This window comes from Maylandia zebra, linkage group LG20 (genome assembly GCF_041146795.1).
Source record: "Maylandia zebra isolate NMK-2024a linkage group LG20, Mzebra_GT3a, whole genome shotgun sequence".
In the NCBI taxonomy this organism is placed as follows: Eukaryota; Metazoa; Chordata; class Actinopteri; order Cichliformes; family Cichlidae; genus Maylandia; species Maylandia zebra.
In genome coordinates this window covers 9,131,046-9,144,792 of record NC_135186.1, presented here as the reverse complement: position 1 = coordinate 9,144,792, position 13,747 = coordinate 9,131,046, and the positions used below count along the sequence as shown (strand labels likewise).

At 44.9% G+C, this 13,747-nt stretch overlaps 1 protein-coding gene across 4 annotated transcripts in view; it reads right to left on the bottom strand.

Annotated features, from left to right (window-relative positions):
• Positions 1–13,747, bottom strand: part of bsna (bassoon presynaptic cytomatrix protein a) — a 135,148-nt gene that overhangs the window by 15,776 nt on the left and 105,625 nt on the right. For 2 of the 4 annotated variants that reach the window (XM_004553990.3, XM_076878445.1), the window contains exons 8-10: positions 4,257–6,750; positions 2,894–3,391; positions 1,213–1,559 (exon numbers count right to left, since the gene is read on the bottom strand). In XM_004553990.3, the coding sequence (XP_004554047.2) occupies positions 1,213–1,559; positions 2,894–3,391; positions 4,257–6,750 (3,339 nt within the window). Of the gene's footprint in view, positions 1–1,212; positions 1,560–2,893; positions 3,455–4,256; positions 6,751–13,747 lie in introns of all 4 variants that reach the window. The other 2 variants (XM_076878446.1, XM_004553991.3) reach the window with 2 other exon arrangements.

Sequence of the window (13,747 nt, the reverse complement as noted above, 5' to 3'; positions counted from 1 at the left end):
TGTAAACTGTGTGTGTGCAATTTATTTAAAGCTTCTATTTAAAGCAATCCATAAATAAACCTGACTTCAAAGACAGTGAACTGTTATTTTTAATCCCAAAATATGCTGCATCATTTCCATTTCATTCTTTTTGCTGCTGCAGAACATAGGTGATGCATAATGGTGCACAATGCAGCATACAGAATTTCATTATTTACAGCCACTTAATCAATGCTTTTTAATTACATAATGGACCCAACATAAGAGTGCAAGTGAATGAGTTCACACGCTGAATAATTATCATACCGCAATTTTTTTTGTTTTGTTTATGGTTTCCTGTCAGAAGCATTTGCAAAACCCATCCCTGCATAATTTTACATCAGATTTTATGAACAATTTCACTTTTCATTTTTCCTGCTGACTTTATACTAATGTACCAAAATGAAAATCATGAACACCCTTCAGCTCTGAAAGCACATTATGAATGATTCTGGGGTAGTAATAACCGGCACGGTGATAGTGGCTTTGTGAGCTTGAAAGTCATTCATATATTTACTAAAGATTGAATGAAGAGAATCTCTGAACTATCTCAGGTTTTGGGTTAAATGTCAGAGTGAGATTTTTTTGCTTCAGCTAGAAAAATAGATTGACATGGATTTCTGATTATGGAGGAAATGCAGGGTGAGAATAGATTTTTGCAAAGAGACTTTATGAGTGAGAATTTCTTGAGCATCTAGCAGACAGTGAATCAGCTACGCTGAGTTATCAACTGCCTCTCTGTTAATCACAGTGTAAGATAAAACTTGCCAGCAGAGGCGAGGCAGAATTTCAATATACTATCTGAACTGGGAGGAGGACCAGCTCTTATCTCGGGGACTGTGGAGGGACAGTGGAGGATGGAGGAGTGCAAAGGAGACAAGTGGAGACAAGCTGAAAGTGAAAGGGCTGGAGGACTAAAACAAAATAAATTGTTACTGTGCAGTAGGATGGCATATGTAATGTGAATATTGAAAGATATTTTTGTAATGGTCATGAAATACTTCTTATGTTACTTCATAAAACCAAAAACATCCTTTTATGACATTTTCTTCAAAATGTCAAATACAAATGTGAATTGAACCATTTGAGTGCACCGAAAGATGCATATTTTTTATTTTTACCTCATACAGAATAGAAAACAAAACAAGCCTCAAATCCTTACTTAGAAGAGTCATCTTTTCTTTCTGGACTCACAATTGTGGATGTTGTAGTTCCTGTTGGACCTGTCTGCCTGGCTTGGCCCATGGGTCCACCTGCTGGTCCCATCTGCCCCGGTTTGGCCTGGCCCTGTCCCATTCCCATTCCCATTCCCATGCCCATGCCTTGTCCTTGGGCTTGGGGCTGCTGCTGGGAGCTGTTGGTTGTTGTGGCACCGGGCTGCCCTGGTCTGGTTGCTGAAGTCTGGGCTTGCTGCTGGAGTTGAGCCCTCTGTCCCGGAGCCCCATCTGTCTGGGAACCCGGGCCACCTTGCCGTCCTGATCCCGTAGGCCCACCAGCAGATCCCTGAGCCCTAGCAGAGCCACTGCCAGACCTTGAGGAGCCTGAGTGGAAAAAAAGGGTGTTTTTTTATAAACAGTTTGTGGCTATTGCTTGAAAATGGACTCTTCTTGCCAATAAAAAAACAGGACATTAATTCAGCACTGATTTTTTCTGCAGCTACTGCCTGAAGGCCTGTAACTGTTGTCAAAACTGAAGGAATGATTGGCAGCTGAAAGGATTCAGTCAACACATCTTTGACCTTTGCGTCATCTGTTTCTTGTCTTGTGCACACATTTCCAAGTCGGTTATGCAAGTTAGATGATTTCCGCTACCATCTTCCACAGAGAAAGTTATGCTTTTATAAAACCAAAACTACAATGTACTGATAAAAGAAGCGGCTTACTCTGGCTTTCTCTTATAAAGTACTTTCAGATTTTATTACAGTGTAATAGTAACTGACAGGAAACACAGGCATGAGATGATGACACACAACAATGTTGTGAGCATAGATGAAAGCAGTGATTTAATGACTGCAGTGCTAAGAAAACAGCCATGGTGCTGCCTGCAGATAGCACATTTCTTGGAAAACATGTGCCTGATATTATATAGTTAATTAGAAAATGTTGATCCCTGAGGGAATATATGAGTGTAAAAAAAGCATCAAACACAATCTGAACAACAGGGGTTATTAAATACTTCTACCTAAGACTTAAATGATTTAAAAAAGAACACGGTATTAACTCCAGTGCCTGCTGTAGTTTCATTTTTTAAGACACATTTATAAAAGTGACACAATCATGTGTTCAGTATTAAGGTTAAGCTCATGGATCAGCATTATTAGATCAGACACTAAAAACAAGAAACGAGCTTCATTAGTTAGGGATATATAATAGTGCAGGTGCTATTATGAAAAAGTTTTGAGATTTATGGCGAAAAGCAATATAAGTGTTTTTTTTATTTTAAACTAAACTAACTGAAACATACTTCAGTCTAATCTATATCGCCCACATAAGCAGAATCCGAATGAGATCTAATGCTGTTGTTCTCAGGAAAAGGACTTTTAGTTGATGCATCTTTTACTGCTTCTTCATTGTCTTTCATTATAAAGACAATGACATTATAACGTAGTGTGTAATATAACATTCAATAATATATAATTGCTTTCAATTCTCAGATAAATGTGCAGTTAATTAGAAAATATAAATCAATTGAACAGTCAGTCCAATAATCACATAATCAATAACTTAGATAAACTCTTTCTAGTCTGTACAATATTTTGCAATATACTTAAGTCAACGGGTTTCGAATACACTGTAATTAACCTATACATTGAGGTATAAAGTACAAAGACTGCGCTCTAATCATGTTTGACAAGAGATTCAACATTCGTATGTACCTGGTGGCTGCCCCTGCATGTCCACTGGACCCTGGGACTTGCTACGTGAAGACCTGTGTGGGTCGCCCTGTCTGGAGGAACGCTGGCCATGATGATGCCCAGATGAGTCGCGGGAGTAGTCGGAAGAGTGGTACCCACCGGATCTTGAGTCAACACGTCTTCCTGTAGATGAAGATCTTCCTGAGGGATCATGGCGCATAGATGGGTCTTTGGGGTGCCCCTTAGAGGATCTTGAGGACCTAGGCTCATCTGAATGACGTGAGGAGGAAGAATGGCGGCTAGAACTGCCATGGTGTCTGTGGTCGCGAGATGATGAGTGTCGCCCTGTGTGGCCATACTCATCTTGGGGCCACAGGTCCTCCTCAGGAGGCTCATCATAATCATGGTAGGTGTGTTTGACACTGTGCCGGCTCCTCCCAGAGTGGCTGCTACCGTAGTGACGAGAACTGGAGCGTGGCTTCTCAAACCAGTCGGTTTCTTCTTGGCCCAGATGGTAGGCTTTGGAAACCGAGAGCAGATCACAGTCAATCTCCATGTCGTTCGGAGACAGCGGCATGCAGGCTGAAAGAAGGAAGAAGGCAGGAGGAAGACCAACCGCATGCAAAAGAAAAGAGTGGGTAGGGGTAGACACAGAAAGAAGGGCAGAAAAATAAAAATAAAAGTTTTACATCCATGCACTTAACACTTAAAACATGTAAACTTCACACAATACAAGACAATATTACCAGAATAAAACAAACACTGCAAAACTGTCTGCTTTGGCTGCTGTTTTTGTGTTCATTTCAAATTAAAAGCCAGTGACAGAGGAGGACAGATATCCTGCACTAAGACACTGTATAACTGCTCTGGCAAGACAAAGCAGGTATATAAAACAGTCAACCTCTATTTAATTGCTGATTTGAGACAATAACACCTCTTTGACGGAATAAATATCAAACCTATAGGGGGGGACTGTTTTGCAGTGTAGATCCAAACACATGTAAAAACATAAGTAAAGATAAAAACCTGTAAAGAAAAAATGCATTTGTGTCGTGCAAAGACCTTTCAAGTGAATCAGAGTGTAGCGAATGACGAAAACGACCACGCCGAAGAACCATGCGAGTTTGGAACAGACAGACGACTGGACGGACAGGCGGAAGGACGGACAGGCAGGCAGACAGACAGATAGCAGTCCACTGATACGAGAGCTCCGAGTGACTCTCAGGATGACGAAAACATTAGCATGCAACAGCTATATCTGTCTCTTTTTTACTTTCTTTTTCTTTGCTAAGTCTAGCCTTTGGGTGGGTGGGGGACGTTTAGATAAACGTTGGGAGCAGTAGAAGGTAGTGAGACTGTGTGGGATTTCATCTCCCACAATTACCTTCGCTGTCTGACACAGCGCAATGATAATCGTCTATAAAGTATGTATCATCCGATTTGTAGACGTGTGTCCGGGGAAGGTCCCTTATGTGGTCTTGAACATCTGGCAGCGAGTGACTGGAACCATAATGGCCATAATAGTATTTACATCTACCGCTGTGACTGTCATACGGGTCGGGACCTAAACTTGACGATCGCCCAGAACCCATGAACCTCCCCAAAGGACTCAGGGGACTCTCCTCTTCAGAGTATTGTCGGGTTGGATGGCGCCCCCTGTAGCCAGATCGATAGGAGCGGTCGTCCCTCTCATAGGATCGGCTGCGATACCCGGAGTAGTCCCTGGCTGAGATCTTGTCCATGCCGTAGCCAGTGGAGCGGGAACGGCCAGTGGAGGTGTAGTAAATTCGATCGTCCTCATCCACCGTCATACTATAGTATCGACTACCATGAGTGGTGCCACTGCCACTGTCGTAAGCACTCCTCTTAAAACCGTAATCCTCGATCAGCTGGCGTCCTCGAATGTGAGAGGAGGGGTAAGCCGCACCTGTCACTGAGGAATAGGAGGCCAGGTCTGCCTCCACATCCCGTGCCTCCTCAATCGGGGAAAACTTGGAGATTTTTTGCTCCATACTCCCCAGCTTCCTGTGCTTGCTGCGCTTGGATGACATGACAGCAGGAGCCAGAAGGGTTCTGGAGGACGGTGAAGGTTTCTGTACCCCAGAGCGGATGCTGCCATGTTTGTAGTCGAAGTCATAGAAATAGGGGGATCCCCCACCCATGCTAGCGCTGCTGCTGCCCCCTAGAGGTCCGTGCCTGTAGCTGCTCTTACCCCTGCCATGGTGGTCGTACAGCTCTTCCTGCATCGCTGCTTCCTCCTCGGGTGCCCTGCCATAAGAGGAGCTGCCAGTTCCCCCACGCGTCGTGCCAGTGGTGCTGCTGTGGCTGTGGATGTCGCCCGGGTAACGCCCACTGCCGCCATGATGCATCATGTCCCCTGTCATCGTGCCCAGCCCATCTTTTGCCGTCAGCTCGCTAACATCATCTATCATCATGTAGTTCCTCGGAATGTTTTGCTCTAAACCAGGAGCCCCATACATCCCATCTGCTGTGCTGTAGGTGGAAGGACTGTCTACAGAGTGCCCGTAGGCATTGGACACAGTGGAAGTATACTGTCCATATGAGCTGGCTGTGGTGGTGGTGTAGCCATAAGTATTAGCAGTAGTTGTGGTATACTGGCCATATGAACTTGTGGTAGTGGAAGTATATTGGCCATATGTACTGGGGGGCATTGTTGAGTACCCACCGTAGCTGCTGGACACCGGTGCTGACCCATAGGGCCCATACGAGCTTGCCATTGTTGTTGCTGCAGTGTACTGAGCATAGGATGGGGCTCCACTGGAATAGGTAGCATCCTGAGCAGTAGTGGTAACCACAACAGTAGGGTTGCTAATAGTCTCATAGTTGGTGGGCATCTTGTGCTCTAGATCGGCCAATGAAGTCTGCCTCGGTCTTCCTGGATGAACTGTGAGGATATCAACTTGGGGCTGACCAGGGTATGGTGTGGTCTGGCTGGGGTAGGAGGACACAGCGCTGGGATAGGGTGAGCTGTGGGTGGGGTATGGTGGCTGACCGGGTGGTGCTGGCCCAAAACCTGTATGCCCTGGCTGAGGCTGAGGCTGAGGTGCAGCTGGTAACCCCATGTCTGTCTGGGGGTATGGGGGCTGAGTTTGGGGGTAGGTGTGAGAAGGATATGAGGTTTGAGGTTGATAGGTAGGTCCAGGAGGGGGAGCATGGGTTTGAAGGGGAGTGGGTTGTGGCAGTGCCTGTGACTGTGACACTGTTGGGTAGGGAGGCTGGTTGAATGTTGCAGACTGGTATGGTACACTTGGTTGCTGAGATGGAGCTGCTGGTTGGCTTTGGGGGTACTGACAAGAAAGGAAGGACGAGGTGGGTGGGTATTGGGCTGCGGTGTTGAGGTCACTGGTGAACTGGCTGAGAGGGGCGGTGCTTGGTCTGGTTGTTAGTAGCCCATTACTCTCATGTGACGCAGCTGCAGCTGCTAAACGTAAGTTATTCAACTCACTATCAGACATATAGTCCCTGGTGTCCCCCATACACCTCAGGTAGGCAATATCCCTTCTCTCCCTCTCCTTGACCAATGTCTCCTTCCTTTGGTGGATCCCCAGCTCAAGGTATCTCAGCTTAGCATCAATTTCTTTCTCTTCTTCCTCTAGTTCAGCTTGCTGCTTTCTCAGCTTGGTTGACTCTTGCTCCACGGCCTTGAGCTCATGGGTGAGGTCTTTGAGGAGGCTGGCTTTCGCAGCCAGGCCAGACCTGGAGCTGGGCTTGAGGCTGGGCACGGAGGGCAGGTAGACCTGTTGGAGGGCTGGTGTCATCATGGGCAGGTGAGCTGATGTAACAGTCTCGTCTGGAGGAGGGCTAGGCAGGGTTCGCTTGACCTTGCGGAGCAGTGAGCTCTGCTGTAGGGCTGCCAGCTGGAGAGAGAGAGACAGAAGAGAGAGAAAGAAAGAAAGAGAGACGGGGGAAGGAGTGGAAGAGGAGAAGAATATGGGGGGGGGGGGATTGGTGATGTAAAACATCAGATGTGGGGAATGAGGAGATCAGTGTGATAACAGTGGTTAGGAAGATCAATGGAATAGGAATGGGGGATGGAGAAATGGGAGGTGCGTGTGTGTTGGGGGGGTAAGTGAGAATTTGAGATGAACATGGCGAGGTATGGATAATGGGGAAAATCAATAGCAAAGATAGATGAAAAAACAGGTGAAGCAATTAAGCAGAGCAGATGAGTGAGATGTAAAAAGGGTTGAGGAAACAAATAAGGTAAAATAAAATAAAATAAAATAAGAAAAATAAATTAATGTACAGGGTTATAGGTAAAGGGAGAGAGTTGGCGGGAGAGATGACATGCACAAAATATGAGTAGAAGAGGAGGAAGGGAGGAAGAAAAACTCAAAAAGAGAAAAAAAGGGGTCAAAGAACAGAAGAAACAAGGAAAGGACGCAACAACAGGGCCATATAAGGGAGACAAAGGAAACACACATAGACAAAAGGACAAAGACAACAGGAAACAAGAGTGGAGTTTGTGTTAGCAGACATACAAAAACAGTGAAATGAGTGGCAACTGTGATAGAGTATTCCATTAATTTAATAGCTACTAATGCAATGAATTTCTCTTTCTTTTTTTGTTTTTACAGTTTTGAGTTGATATTTTCAGAATTTTGGGATTTATACCTTTATCTTAATATTTTCTTAATAATTTTTTAATTCTTATAAAATAATTAGTAATGATGAGGCCAGTAAACAACCTAAGTTTAATTAAAGGTTGTGGAGACAGCATGTAGTTTTGTTATGCTAAAATCTATATTCTTACTTAGAATGCACCATGGAATAACAAAAAACCCCAACATAATAGGCATATGAAGTACAGTATAATGAAGCAAATGAATATACTGGAAGATATAGTTGGATTTAAAGGCTGGCTAAATGAACCACCATGGCTTTTACAATTTTCCACTGTAAAATCTACTAAAAATAGAGAATAAAAATTAGGATTATCATTGATTTTTGATTTAGCTGTAAATTTTGACTGCTTAATATTGAATTAATAAAATGCTGAATTTGTGTGGGCTTCCCTGTCAAAACCAGTCAATGATGTGACCATCAAAATAATCTGTGTTTATCTTTGTCTTTATACTGTGTGTAAATAATATATCATCCCATTTGTTCCTACCAAACATATATTGAAATTGTAAATAGATCATAGTGTGTTGTGTGTTATTTTTCATTTCAGTCTGTGTGTAGGCGGAAGCATAAAGAGAAATCCCCTCTGGGACCTATTATTTTCACAATCCTAACATGGAGGCAGTGAAAAATACACTATGAAACACTTTTCAAAGGGTCAGAAGAATACAATGATTGATATATATATATATATATATATATATATATATATATAGCTGGATAGCGTAGTGGTTAAACTACACGCCTTTGGAACAGAGGATCGCAAGTTCGATTCCTGCCTGGGGCGTCTGTATCCAGTAAGGGTCCTAAGGCTAGACCCCCTATGCTAAGCAAGCCTACCGCAGACATGAGCGAGACAGATAAATATGAAGGCATGCCGGCTCGGACGTCGCCCGGATCAACAAGGTCCGCGTCAGGTGTTGAGGAACCAGGGCACCCTGACGAAAAGTGGGCTACTGGAACAAGAAGGCATCGGTGGGCAAGGGACGAAAACAGGGCGTTGTTGGAATGCTACTACGCAAGTAACCCCGGCGGAAGGGGCTACATGAATAGGATGAGGGACCTATGGATTCTTCGATACCCAACATCCACAATGACGGCGAAACAACTAGTAGCTCAGTGTTCCAACATTCGAAAGAAGGGACTGTTCTCACAGCTAGAGATTGACGAGGTACAACACAAATGCTACGGCAAGGAGGAGTCAGGACGCCAGGTCAGGGGGGAGATATCATCACCCCCACCCGAGATTGGGTACATAGCCCCAAGTGCGATAGGAGAAGGATCGTTGAGTGCGAGAGGAACTGACCTGAAAAATAGGATCATGGCCAAGCTTGAAACCTGGATCCCCCGTAGCCGATTACCAAGATTACGTGAAGTACCCTCAGAAGGTCTGCTAGATGATGTTAATGCAGCACTACGGGCAATACCTACAACCACGATTACCGACACTAACAAGCTGATCTACAATACGGCAGCAGTGATCAGTGAGATGCTTGGCTACAAGTTGAACAGCCACAAGGGGCAGTACCCTCCATGGAGAAGGAGGCTAGAGGGCAAGATCAAAGTAGCACGGAGGGAGGTTAGCCAACTAACGGAGTTGCAGAAAGGTGCGACAAAGAAGGTGCCTAAGAAATACAGCAAGTTGTCCATACCTGAGGCCTTGGAAACTGCCAAGCAAAGACTCACAGCCTTGGCCAGCCGCTTGAGGAGGTACACCAGAGAGATAGAAGGCAGGAGAATAAACCAGCTGTTCTCCACAGAACCAGCAAAAGTGTACTCTCAGTGGCAAGGGAACAATAAGAGAACAGCACCACCAAGGCTGGAGACGGAGCAATACTGGAAGAGCATATGGGAGAAGGATGCAACCCATAACGGCAATGCTCAGTGGCTAGAGGCTCTGAGGGCAGACCACAGCGACCTCCCTGAACAGGGTCCAGTAACCATCACAGTGGCAGATATCCAAGAAAGGGTCTCCAGTATGAAGAGTTGGACAGCACCAGGGCCCGACATGGTTCACGCCTACTGGCTGAAGAAGCTGACTGCACTCCACGAGCGTCTGGCAGCACAAATGAACCAGCTGCTAGTTAACGAAAGACACCCGGAATGGCTAACTGAAGGCCGGACGGTCCTGATCCCCAAGGACCCCAAGAAGGGACCGGTCCCCTCCAACTACCGACCAATAACCTGCCTCAGTACTACATGGAAGCTCCTGTCAGGCATCATATCGGCTAAGATGAACAGGCACATGGGTCAATACATGAGCGGGACACAGAAAGGAATTGGCAAGAATACCAGAGGTGCAAAACACCAGCTACTGGTAGACAGAACAATCAGCCGAGACTGCAAGACCAGACTGACCAACCTGTGCACTGCCTGGATTGATTACAAGAAGGCCTATGACTCAATGCCCCACAGCTGGATACTGGAATGCCTAGAATTGTACAAGATCAATGGGACCCTAAGAGCCTTCATCAGGAACTCAATGGGGATGTGGCGTACAACACTAGAGGCCAACTCCAAGCCCATAGCACAAGTTACCATCAAGTGCGGGATCTACCAAGGAGATGCTCTGTCCCCACTGCTGTTCTGCATAGGCCTGAACCCCCTCAGTGAGATCATTAACAAGACTGGCTACGGATACCGACTACGGAACGGAGCAGTTGTCAGCCACCTCCTGTACATGGATGACATCAAGCTGTATGCCAAGAGTGAACGAGACATCGATTCACTGATCCACACTACCAGGCTATACAGCAATGACATTGGAATGTCGTTCGGACTGGAGAAGTGTAGTCGGATGGTAACAAAGAGAGGGAAGGTAGTCAGAACTGAGGGGATTGAACTACCAGAAGGCAACATTGCAGACATAGAGGACAGTTACAAGTACCTGGGGATCCCGCAGGCGAATGGGAACCATGAAGAGGCCGCTAGAAAGGCTGCAACCACCAAGTACCTGCAGAGGGTCAGGCAAGTCCTGAGGAGTCAGCTGAATGGTAAGAACAAGATCCGGGCCATCAACACATACGCCCTGCCCGTGATCAGGTACCCTGCTGGGGTAATAAGCTGGCCAAAGGAGGAGATAGAAGCCACTGACATAAAGACAAGAAAGCTCCTGACCATGCATGGAGGGTTTCACCCCAAGTCCAGCACCCTGAGGCTGTACGCTAAGCGGAAGGAAGGGGGCCGGGGACTGGTGAGTGTCAGCACCACAGTCCAGGATGAGACAAGGAACATCCAAGAATACATTGGGAAGATGGCCCCAACTGACCGAGTGCTCAGTGAATACCTCAGGCAGCAGAAACCCAAGAAAGAGGAGGGAGACGAGGAACCATCATGGAAGGACAGGCCCCTGCACGGTATGTACCACCGGCAGATAGAGGAGGTGGCTGATATCCAGAAATCCTACCAGTGGCTGGACAAAGCTGGACTGAAAGACAGCACAGAGGCACAAATCATGGCAGCACAAGAACAAGCTCTGAGTACAAGATCCATAGAGGCTGGGGTCTATCACACCAGGCAAGACCCCAGGTGCAGGCTGTGTAAAGATGCCCCAGAGACTATCCAGCACATAACAGCAGGGTGCAAGATGCTAGCAGGCAAGGCATACATGGAACGCCATAACCAAGTGGCCGGCATAGTGTACAGGAACATCTGTGCCGAGTATAACCTAGAAGTCCCGAGGTCAAAATGGGAGATGCCCCCAAGGGTGGTGGAGAATGACCGAGCTAAGATCCTGTGGGACTTCCAGATACAGACGGACAAAATGGTGGTGGCTAACCAACCGGACATAGTGGTGGTAGACAAACAGAAGAAGACGGCCGTAGTGATCGATGTAGCGGTTCCGAATGACAGCAATATCAGGAAGAAGGAACACGAGAAGCTGGAGAAATACCAAGGGCTCAGAGAAGAGCTCGAGAGGATGTGGAGGGTGAAGGTAACGGTGGTCCCCGTGGTAATCGGAGCACTAGGTGCAGTGACTCCCAAGCTAGGCGAGTGGCTCCAGCAGATCCCGGGAAAAACATCGGAGATCTCTGTCCAGAAGAGCGCAGTCCTGGGAACAGCTAAGATACTGCGCAGGACCCTCAAGCTCCCAGGCCTCTGGTAGAGGACCCGAGCTTGAAGGATAAACCGCCCGCAGGGGCGTGCTGGGTGTTTTTTTTTTTTTTTTATATATATATACATACATACATATATATATATATGTAAATAGGTACAGTTGGGGTCAGAATGACATTTTAGAGGATGAATGTCATTTTGGATTTTCTCTTTCTACAAAAGATCTAGACAAAGACCCAAACTTCACCCTGAAAATGAAAGGAAATATCGCTATGAACTGAGAGAGTGCTTACTGCGAAAGAAAATATCCCTGCTTCAAAATCTTAGCCTTCAAACAAGACTGAAACTTCCAAATCCTTTCTGGAGAAAAGCTTTAGGGTGAGTCGAGACAAAGATTGAGCTGTTTGGCCGCAATCGCTACAGGTTTGTTTGGGCGAGTAAAATTCAGGAGTTCCGATCTAGGAAAACAGTGCCGACTGCAAAGCATGGTGGTGGTAGCATCATGTTTTGGGGCTGTTTTGCTGCCAGTTGTGCTGGTACATTGCATAAAGTGGATGGAATAATGAAGAAGGAGGACTACCTCCAAACTCTTCAACTTCACCAATGGTTCAATGGTTGATTAACATTAAGCTTCTGGTATGTCCTATGTCTGAAAATTTTTGGACTATGCTTCGAAACTGGGTCCATGCCAAGAAACCAACCAAATTAAATAAACTATTCTAATTCTGCAAGAGAAAAGTGGTCAGATATCCAGCCAGAATTATGTCAGAAGCTTGTTGAAGGTTAAAAAAACATGCAGTCATGATGCAACCAACTGAGGAAGATTCAACCAAATATTACTGGGGGTGTATATATACTTTTCAATTTTCAGTCCAATTCTTGTTCTCTAAAATCGTGAAAGATGTATGATGTATAATCATTTTACTGAATTCAACAAAATCAATAAAAGCCCCAACTTATACATTTGCATAAATCCATGACTAGCATATGTAAACTTCTGACCTCAACCATACATCACAGCATTAAAAAAACAAACAAACAATAACTCTCACCCAGGGAAAACCGGATGGGTAGTTGTTGTTACCCAAAACAAGTTAAGTAACATCTTTGCCACATTTCAACAGAGTTGAAAGTTGGTTGAAAATTGAGAGGTGAAGAGTTGTTCTTAGGGTATTAGGGTGTGTGTCTTTGGCTTTACTAGGGTAGATTTTACACTCATTGACACCAGCTGTCATTGTTAGGACAATTTGGCTGAAACAGAAGAGTTAAAATACTGTTTCAGTCTGAGCTGCTATTAGTAACGTAACATAAACTTCAAATGAACATAATGTACACTAAAGCATTCTTAAGTAATTGCACTTAAGCACAAAACAGTCCTGAGATCTACTAGTCTACAGTCTGTGCACGAACATTCTAGTAGCATCTGTATCAAATGTGACTGTTCACATATGTTTTATTGGTCCTTTTTTTAATTCTATTTTTTTTCCAGACAACCATTATACTGTCATATTGTAGCACAGTGTTTTGTGGTGGCATTAATTAATTCCCTAAGCTATTGTTGTTAATTGATTTTCAGGTATGGTTGTTGAGACAATATAGGTAAGTATGTAATGTCCATTTAAAAGAGTTATTGCTCCTGCTATGCGAGCAAGGGAGTTTCTGTTACCATTGAAACAGTTTAAATACACAGAATGGGTCACAATTATGGCTTAATGTTTTTGTTTTTTACTCTTCAAACCCCAGTAAATAATAGGGGTGGCTGTAGCTCAGGAGGTAGAGCAGGTCAGGCATCGACTGGAGTGTGAATGTGTGTGAATGTTAGGCAGAAAGCACTTAGGGCATAGAACAAAAATGTGCTTGTATGAATGGGTCTGAATTGGTGAATGAGGCATGTTGTATAAAGTGCTTTCAGTGTTCAGGTAGAGTAGAGAAGCGCTATATAAAACCAGTCCATTTACCATAATATGTAAATTGTTGAAACAGCATAGACCTTTATAAATTTAGTCGGAGATAAACTGAAGTTTTGTAGTTTGATCAAATTTAGTTAGTTTGTGGGCAAGCTGCTAGGCTCTTTATCAGTTTTTAAAATCAAGGCCCAGAGTAACTCAAGAGACCTCAATAATAGAGCACATTTTGACTTTGCATGCCAGCTACTGCTGAGGTGTTACTGGTTTC